Below are 10,130 nucleotides of genomic sequence, written 5' to 3' on the forward strand. Positions count from 1 at the left end.
GACAAGTTCCTTTTTTTTTTTTTTTTTTTTTTTCCCCAAAAAGTCTCCAGCCCTGAAGTGTGCACAGGTTTCTTGCCAGAAGTGAAACTTTCTAATGTTGGATTTCTCCATGTAAGACAACGTAAAATTGCCCTAAAGCCCATCTAAGAGTTTGGGACGCCCTGCTTCCTTTCCTCTGGCGGGGTGGATCCTAAATCCTGCAGAAAGAAGCACCACTTAAACATGATATGGCTCCACTCTCTGCAGCATCCTCCTAGGAGACCTGATGATACACCCACAGAGGGCGCACCCTTGATGCCCTGGGCTATCAGGAAGGGGGTTTAAGGGTGCTGCAAATCATTCAAAACAAAGGAGATGCTGTGTTGAATTATAGAGCAGACAGTTTGGTGGTGCCAACTCCAAAACCCAAATGAATAACTTTATGTAGTTAATAAAATTATTTTTGTTTTATGCAGCCAGTGATAAGTACCTTTTATTTGACATGATGTTGGCTTTCTATAATCCCCTGTGCAGCACCACTAAGGCAAGGAGAGGCCGTATTAGTAGCCAATCAGGTGTGCTACAGTGAACTTGTGCTTGGGGGGAAAAAAAACAGAAGGCAATAAGAGGATGGACAGAGGAAGGAACTAGACAGTATGCAGCTTGTCAACACTGGCCAATCAAGGGCTGTATTTCCTTGAAGTTGAATTCCAGCCAAAAATAAATGTAGTCTATTAAAAGATACAATATGCAACATTTGCTGTAATATCCAGCATCAATCCAGAGATTTCCTCTGCAGTACTATTTTTCTTTGGCCAGATGTCCTCGGTCTGATGTCCAGGATCAGTCAATCCAATTCCTCTGAACCAGGGAGGTCCTGGACATACCCTAGTCTGATACTGAGCAGTAATTGTAGAAACAGCACAGTGACAACCTCATCTGTCACTCTGCTTTTTCCTTTCATTACTCTTGAATGAACATGATGAGCTCCTTGTACTGCTTTTTCCACTCGCACTCCAGCTGTGCTATGCAGGGACTGCAAGAGGCTTTTACCAGTTTTAGGATCCCAAATCCTGCAAGAACATGGTCCTGCTGTAGTGTCCTCAAGAATTTGGGTCCTGAGATTCCACAAAAGCCTACTGTGAGACTCCGTGCAGCCACACATGCAGTACTTGAATTTTTGGCCATTTTCCACTTTAATAAGCAACAGTGTAAATGAATCCTGACCCATTTGAGCTGACTTTATGTTCAAAAAAGTAATATATTAAGAACCACTTGCTCTCCTTGATGATATGCTGTTTTCTCCCATTCTATCCCAGATGGGTTTGCTGGAACTGGGCAAGTACAGATTCACAACAAGTCTTCAAAATTATTAGAGTTTGATTTATCCTGGCCACCTCACTGGCTTACAGTAACACCACAGCATGGGAGCATTGATCCACAGTAAGTCCTGCTGCCTTTTTAATGTTTTTATATTTTCTTTTATTTTATATTTAATTTTTAAAATATACATTTCAATATTTTTCTTCTGTTCTAGGAGTCACACACTAATACTTGTAAACCCAAACCCATCTTTGTCCAAAAAGCAGATTGTGCTTCCTTGGAATGGTCATATCTATGTGCATTGTGATAATGGACAAAAGGTAGAGTTGTTTAACCCAAACTGTATTTTAAAGAGCAGGTGGTATGCCTCAGCGTATTCTTTGCCATAAAATTTTCTTGTACATCATAGAATGTTAATTCTGGAACCAATGAGTTATGCAGCTGGCTTCAATAGCTTATAGCTGGGCTTTAGGAGCCCAGCACTGACAGCTATGGGACCGGAAGTGAATCAATCTGCCCATAGAAGGGGGGGTGGGGGGGCCGACTAACTGAGTTTCGTCCATCTCCTCCCCAGCTTCCCGCCAACACTGAAGAAGCCAGTCCCGTAGGAGGGGCAATGGAGCCCGGGAAACACAGCGTGGGGGGGGACCCCTTCACCGGGCCATAGAAGCTATCTGGTGACAGCTGAGTCGCCAGAATCGCTTCTACTGTAAAGCCGACCGTTTTAAGGTAGATTTTTATAGCCTCGGGGGCTGGCAGGATAACCCCCTCAATGGACTCAGAAAAGAAATTTACAGCGAGTTAAAAAAAAATTTTTGTCTTTAAGACTTTAACCATTTTATCAACTATTTTTGCCTGCACACGTTTGTTTTCCTTCTATTTACTGTGACTTTTAACTCTGACATCTGTCTTTATTTACTGTCACAGATGGTTAAAGTGCAAATAATTGATGGCACTGCAATGGATGGGCCTAGAGATGGAGGCCGAAAATCCCTTCCAATGCTTGCACCCCGCCTGGAGACCCCAGTTCATGTTGCAAAACCTCTCCCTAAAACTCATTCAGCTGTACTTGAATTAAAGAATCGTACCCTTGTATTTCCCAAAACAGCGGCTGGAGAAAGCTCAGGTAAACTTTAGTTACCAGACAGATGTCTATTGTGATCAGAGAAACACATTTTGTTCTCTGCATTCGTCATACAGATTAAAACAATTTTATAGGACAAGCAAAGCTCCATAGACGTTCAAAACCACTTGCCTAGATAGGTGATTTGTTTCCTAATGTTTAATAAAATTATAGTTCCCTTACATCCTGTGATAAATGTTGCCTCACCTGTTGATTTTTTTTTCCCTATTCACCCAGATGCCTGAAAAGTGCCTTTTCTTCTTATCATTCTTCTTCTTTTTTTTTTTTTTTAACCACCTATTGGGAACTTGACAGTTCGCAAAGCAACTTGCACTTTATAACTGTACTTTTTTCTTAATCTGTTTCTCTGACCCCATGAATCTCTTAGTATTAATGTGCATGTTCACTTCTTCCCAGGTCAGTGCAAAACCCTTCCTCATTACCATTTAATAGTCCAAGACTAGACAGACAATTTTCAGTAGAGACAACTGGACTATGCAGAGTGGGGATGGGCTTATTGCTGGCTTGGGAAGAATTTCACCATTAGTGTACAGTCTGGGCACCGGAACCAGGGACACAAATACAAAAAGCATTTGGGCTCTTGTTTTATGACTTCTATATGGCTGTATGTGCTTTAAAGTAATGTTTTAGGTTGTATTAGACTAATATGGTTGACCATTATATTAGTGAAGTTGGAAATTAATTTGCAGTAGAGCCACCTAATCAGCTGTTTCTTTTATTTCTTTAGAAACCTTTTTGGAAATGGAGAATCCAGGTGATGAAGACGTTAAATGGCATCTCTCGTCATTTGCAGCCCCCTATGTAAAGGCATGTTGATGAATATTGCATAATCTTTGACCTAAATACATTATATTTTCCAAAAGCTACATGGATATGGAGAACCCCAAAAAGAGTGGATTTCTCAACCCTATATTTAAACATATGCCAAAAATGCAATTCCTTACATAGTTTTCCAATTAAAGGAGAACTATGGGGTTAGGGCTTTTCCCCATAGTTCTCCTTAGGGCAACGGGAGGATACAAACTAGCGTCCTCCCGTCACCCTAGGCTCAGTGTACCGCGAGCTGTAGCTCGAGGTATACCGAGACGCCGCAGTATACCGCGAGCAGCTGCTCGAGGTATACTGAGACGCTGAAGCGGATCCCGACAATTATGCTGGGATCCTCCCAGCTGCGTGACTGACAGCTGGCTCTGCCTATCTAGAGGCAGAGCCAGCTGTACCCTCCCCCGTCCGTTCCGCCAGTCAGCGCTGGCGGAGCAGGGAGGGGGGAATCCAGCCCCTCCCCTGTCACGGCAGAGAGCCGTGACAGGATCGAGAGGTGAGCGAACGCCGGTATGTGTTCGCTCACCTCCTGATCTACTGAGCCGACCTGTGACAGTCTCATTGTCACAGGTCGGCTAGTACTATGAGGTGAGTGAAAAGCACTCGCCTCATAGTTCTCCTTTTTAAAGCCTACGTGTCCTTACTAGGACCACAAAAGAAAACAAGTTCCCACTAATAGGACATCAAAAGAGGTTCAAGTGGAAAACACCATCATAATAAAAAAAAAAAGTATATTATACATCTAATTTATTTATTTAGAAATATGAATATTCATAGAAAAAAAATGCAGAAGTATCTACACAGCCCCCCTCCCCCAAGGACACAATTACTCAAACAAACTTATTTTTGGAACCTCATTGAGCCATTACACTTTTTTGAAGGGGGGGGGGATTGTTTGTGTAATTGTGTGCTTGGGGAAGGGGGTATGTAGACACGTCTGTGTGGTTTTTTTAATGAATATTCAGATTTGTAATAAAGTTATATTTATAGTTTACTTTTTTTGCTACAATTGTGTGTTTTCCACTTGAACCTTTTTTGACGTCCTGTTAGTGGGAACTTGTTTTCTATTAGATTTACCAAACTAAGGCATTTATATTCATTTCTAGAATATTGTTACTTATCTGTATGCAATTTTTTGCTTCAGGGAGTTGACCGCAGTGATGATATTTATCGGGCCACTTACACAGTTTTCAGGTGTGCCAGAGTTTCTGGTGCGCTTGCAGCACATGACCGGTTGAAGGTAACAAGAGTGTTATGCTTTTCTTAATTCCTGGTTATGGTACATGGATATTTACCTGTTTTTATTTTATATTTCTGTAGGTAGCAGTTACTTTCTTCCCTAAAGAACAAGGTGACTATACCCAGTTTTGGGACCTCGAATGCCATCCAATATCTGAACCACATTTAAAGCATAAAGTGAGATTTCAACTGTGTGGAGAAGTAAGTAGAAGGAATTTGCTTTAAAGCCCATGGACAGGACGAATAAATGCGTTTTTGTAGTTATGTCAGTAATTTTCAGTGCAGTATTTCTTACACGGTCATCATAAACTCTGTGAAAAGCTGTTGGGGTCGGCAAGCCTTTTTAGTTTGATGCATGACATTAACATGCTGAAATAGTAAAGTGATTTTAGAAGTGGGAGTTTTTTTGTTTTTTTGGGTGAAGGAGATGGTTTGGGCACTTTTTCTTGCCAGTTATAAAGAATGTGTTATTCCCCTGCACTTCTCTGGCATTTTGTATGAAAACTGCAGGCTGATCTAATGCATTAGGGTTTTCTGTCTGCTGTATGATCAAAAGCATGGCTAACAGTTTGCTTCCTCCACAGGGTATGATGGATGAAAGTGCGTCAGTGAGAGTTTCTAATGAGTCTTTAGTAAGGTCAGAGGCTCCAGTTCATCCAAGAAGAAGATCTGGCTCTGAAGCGTCTTCATTGAGAGCTGTGTATGTAGTAATAACTTGATTTGTGAAATGGATGTTTAGGATTCCATGTAATGCTTTTTACAGATGTTTATTTTAACATTGTATATGAAGGCAGTGTTGCATTCCTGCTGTGCCACTTTGATTTTGTGTTTTCTCTGCTACAAATAATTGTTTTACTCTGCTTTTATTTAATGCAGATGGAATGTTTTTAACTCCTTGTATTTTTATTCCCAGACAAGATGCGACCGCAAGGGGAGTTTTTGCATCAGAACAGTTATACACTTTTCCTCCTACACCAGTTGGTGAATCCAGTACATTAAAAGTAAACTTAAAAAATAACTCTTTTACAACATACATGGTAAGTTTTTTTTTTTGGGGGGGGGGGGGGTTCTTCAAATAAGTAACATGAAATGAACATAAGTGTTGAGATTTAAATAGAGAAGAAATATTAATTGTACATAAGAGGACACATGTTGATATTAAGGAACATAGGGTTATGCTGCCCCCTTTAAGTGTTTGGACACTGGCAAAGAGAACAGCCCTGTATAACTCCTCCCACAACCAGCAGGCTCTGTTTTTTGCTAGTGTTCTTCAATAAAGGACATCTCTCAACTCTAACAGAAGCAAAATCTTTTTAATTTTACCAAGATCTTCTTCTTTTTTTTTTCTCTTTTAGGTTTCTTCAATTGCAGAGACCCTAAGGCTAATTTTCTAGCTCTTCGGATCGACTGATCCGTGGCGTAGCCTTGGAAGGCCATACATTGACCCTGCTGGGCCTGTAATATATCTTTCATGCACTGGACACTGCATTAGGTGACCACCCATCAGTACCAGAGGTGCAACGACTGCACTTTCCCTGAAGTTTTAGTGTGAAAAACAGTTTTTAATCTGGTGCCATTTCTGTCCCAGGGGCAGTGGTACCACGGTTCTAGTTGGCTTATGATCCACCTAAAGTATTTGGGGGGGGGCGCTTTCATTGTACACTTAAACGCACTTTATGTTGAAAGCCTGGTTTTCTTTCCCTTGCCTAAGTCACAACACTTGAGTTTTCTTTAACCTTTCCTGGTGGAGTTCCATCCTCTGTTTTATCCAGGGAGGAATTTAATGCTACTCTGTCTGAGTTTATTGGAAACATTTTAAATATAATAGCCAATTGAGAACACAACAGCCTCAATGAGAATTTCTCTGATCTTTCTGCAATAGCTGCATTCTCCACTAGATCAGCTGCTGTTGCTAAAGAGGCCTAATGGTAACCTCCTTTGAGGCAGTACCTTATGCCCATTGTGTGGGACCAGAAAGCGAAGTCTATGGACCAGCACATTCGCCCACATCTCAAAGCTCAGACAGGCAGATCACATTCTGACTTAGGGTTAACTTGACATACCAGCCCTATGCGCAGTCCATATTCCAGGTGTGGAAAATTGGCATGTGTACTTCCTCCAGTCAACGGAGTGGTCTCTTTCCTTGCAGATACTTTTAAAAACCTTTAGCACAGATAGGGGATGCCAGACGTGGACCTCCTAGCTTCCAGGGTCAATAACAAACTGGAAAGGTTCATGTACAAATCCAGGGACTCCCTGGTCCAGCCTCATCTACATTTTCCTTCTCTAAGGGCCCATTCACACCACATCCCAATTACCACTAGACTGTTTCCGGACCCAAAATGCATTCCAATGTATCCCTATGCTATTTCTGGCCTCTGTTCCCACCAGCGCAGTCCGTTCTAGACCAGGAAAATACTGCTTGTATTTTCTGGTCTGGAACGTACCTGTAAGACGATTTTAAGCTAAAACAAATTCAAATCGTGGTAAAAACGTGGCAAAAAGGCAATGCACTATGTTCCAGATCTGCTCCGGAAAATGGTGTGAACCTGACCTAAAGCTCCTTCCTTAGGATCAACATAGAGGCCATATGTCATTCTCATCACACCAAACTGGTGTGCACGGTACTCAGACTTGGCAGATTCTTCATGTGTCCTTCTGGATTGTCTGGATCTTCTGTCATGAGATCTGGAATTCCGCCCTGCTTCAGTCATTTGCTTTGACGTTCTGTTGAAGCCTAGGCCCTGAAGGATAGGGGCTTAACTGGATCTTATTCTACCATCTCTGAGTGGATTCGACAAAACATGATCAAGTCTATAGGTTTAAGGGCATGTTTCCACGTTTCGGTATCAGAGTGCACTCTTGAACTCTTGGTGCTTCTTGGGCTTTCCAGCTTCAGACAATAGTTTCTCAGATATGCAAGGCTGCTATCTTATCCTCTAATCACACACAAGTTTTTAACGGGTAGATGTTCAGGCCGCATCTGATGCTAGCTTGGGTCATAAGGGTCTTCAGATGGTTTTATAAGCTCTGTTAAACTCTGTTAAGCTGTTACATGAGCCTGTTGGCAGTTTCATTTGCTGTTACCTACCCCATAGTTGTATTGCTTGGAGACGTCACCATGTTTCTAAATACCATCCTGTGTCCTGTTATGTACGATAAGTAAAATTTTTACTTACTGGAAAATCCTTGGAATACATTATGGGACACTGGTCCCCTCTGTTTTTTTTTTTTAGAATCCACTCCTACTATTGCTTGCTTACAAAATAGAGGCTTCCTGGAAGTAGGAGGGGTTATGCAAGGCTATTCTAACAACTTTGTTTGGCAGTGACCAATCTCCTGCTGGCAGCTGCATTACCCAATGGTCTAAAACTCACTCTGTTCTGTAATGTACTTGAAGAAAATTATTTTGCAGCTACGATAAAAATTCAATTTTAGTTGGCAAGCAATGTGCTACCTTTTCTTAATGCACCCTTAGGCTAAGGCTACACTGTTGATTGAAGGGAATGCTCAGCTTTGTTCCCTAAGTTCGGCAAAGATTTTACATGTTCTGTATGGTTTTTAAAATTAAAAACATGATATTTTATGCTGCTTACTTTTACAAGGCGTCTAATGTATTGTAATCAAAACCTGTAATTCATAATGTGTTCAAGAGCATCCAAACCTGTGAGGGTGTGTGTGGAAAGCTAATGAACAATAACATTGACCTGGCTTGTTTAACAGTAGCATAGCCGACATGGGTGTGCCTTGATTTTCTCTTCATTAAGTCTGTGCATGAGTTTTTTTTTAATACTAAGACCGTAATATGCATGTGCGTGTTTATTGCATCTTGTATTTGAATTACAGCTGAAATTTGATAGTCCTAAAGAGCCATTTCATATGAAGCATTCCAAATATTCTTTGAGGTAAGCTCACAGTAATTGTTTAGCTATTAAATATTATACTGCCTATTAAATGCTTTGTTTTTTAGTTTATACATTTTAGGATGTGCATGATGCCTGCATTTGGTGTGCTGCTTACCCATTTTGTTTACACATCATAGTGCCTTTACCAACTGCTTAAAATAAACTTGTGCCTTAATTGATGGTCAGAATTCTTTGTACCGTTTAAACCTTTGTTCCATTTCTGCATTGTGTTGTGCTTTGACCTCCTATACAAAAATGTCTGACTTTGCTACCCTTGTTTAAAAAAAAAAAGAAATTGGTTAATTTATTAGGAAAACTAAATTGTATACAACAATGGTGCCAACATAATTACATTTATAGAACATTGCTTGTAGTAGCTCTGTTAAAATACAAAATTCTGATTTAAAGTAATTGAGCATGAAGGTAGACACCTTATTGTGCACGCCCAGTTATTTGGATACTTGATGTCATATCTGTTTATAGGGAAGTGGCTGGGAACCAGTAACATACATTTTCAGGGGATGTTGGTCAGCTAACAAAAAAAGGTTCCCAAATCCTAATTTGTCATAAGAATCTCTGCCACATTGTAAATGACAATGTAAATTTGCTTATATTGTAATTGTGCACACAGACCTGGAAGTGTGTGTGTAATAAATATATATGTATGTATGTGTATATATCTCCATATATATATCTCCATATATATATCTCCATCTATATATCTCCATATCTATATATCTCCATATATCTATATATCTCCATATATCTATATATCTCCATATATCTATATAAACAGGAACAATAAATATATATGTACCGTGTTTCCCCGAAAATAAGACACTGTCTTATATTTTTTTCCCCCCAAAAAAACACACTAGGTCTTATTTTCAGGGGATGTCTTATTTTTTTTAATGTGCAACAAAATATACAACACTTCAAAGTTTTTCATGCACAACAATCCAACGTTTTTAATTTACAACAATCAACATTTATTCATGTACAACAGTCTACATGTATTCATGTACAAAAATATACCGTACATTTATTCAAATACAGTCATGTCATCTTCTGGAACATCGTCATAACTCTCCAAATCCCGAATTCTCGCTTGATTTTCTTGCGACTTCAATTCCTTTAGAACTATTAACCCCAATCTTTCATGTCTGGCAATAGAGCTCTCTTTAAATGAACACTTCTTGTCCAGGTAGCCTGCTTGTAGTGCATTGGCAACACAGGTGTCAGATTTTAGCCCATGAATTTAGATCATTACCAGCCCTAATATATATATCTATAGATAGATAGATGTATATGTATGTATGTATGTATGTATGTATGTATGTATGTATATCTATATATATATCTATATCTATCGATAGATATACATACATACATACATACATACATACATACATACATACATACATCTCCACACCCACACACACCTCGCTTACCTGCTTTGCGACCACTTGCACTTACGACCGACCTTGTGTGTCAGCCTCAGTGCGACGTGTCGCCGACGGAAGTGATGTCCTCCGTTCTTCACTGCAGGTCCCGGTAAGTATTTTCTTGCCCGATGTTCAGTACTGTACATCTGCAACACTATACAGTACTGTACTAATGCAGTTCCTCACTTAACGACCAATTTGTTTAACGACCTGGTCATAGGAACTGAACTCTGTCGTTAAGTGAGGAATACCTGTGTGTGTGTGTGTGTGTGT

The 10,130-nt window shown here is 40.1% G+C and overlaps 1 protein-coding gene across 1 annotated transcript in view; it reads left to right on the top strand.

Moving 5' to 3' along the window:
- CEP192 (centrosomal protein 192) overlaps positions 1-10,130 on the top strand; it is a 101,819-nt gene that overhangs the window by 81,971 nt on the left and 9,718 nt on the right. Inside the window, exons 41-49 of the mRNA XM_018556828.1 lie at positions 1,299-1,422; positions 1,517-1,622; positions 2,230-2,428; positions 3,174-3,253; positions 4,413-4,508; positions 4,589-4,708; positions 5,092-5,207; positions 5,421-5,544; positions 8,354-8,412. Of these exons, the coding sequence (XP_018412330.1) occupies positions 1,299-1,422; positions 1,517-1,622; positions 2,230-2,428; positions 3,174-3,253; positions 4,413-4,508; positions 4,589-4,708; positions 5,092-5,207; positions 5,421-5,544; positions 8,354-8,412 (1,024 nt within the window). The remainder of the gene's footprint in view (positions 1-1,298; positions 1,423-1,516; positions 1,623-2,229; positions 2,429-3,173; positions 3,254-4,412; positions 4,509-4,588; positions 4,709-5,091; positions 5,208-5,420; positions 5,545-8,353; positions 8,413-10,130) is intronic.

This window comes from Nanorana parkeri, unplaced genomic scaffold, assembly GCF_000935625.1.
Source record: "Nanorana parkeri isolate BGI_ZX_2015 unplaced genomic scaffold, ASM93562v1 scaffold255, whole genome shotgun sequence".
NCBI lineage: Eukaryota > Metazoa > Chordata > Amphibia > Anura > Dicroglossidae > Nanorana > Nanorana parkeri.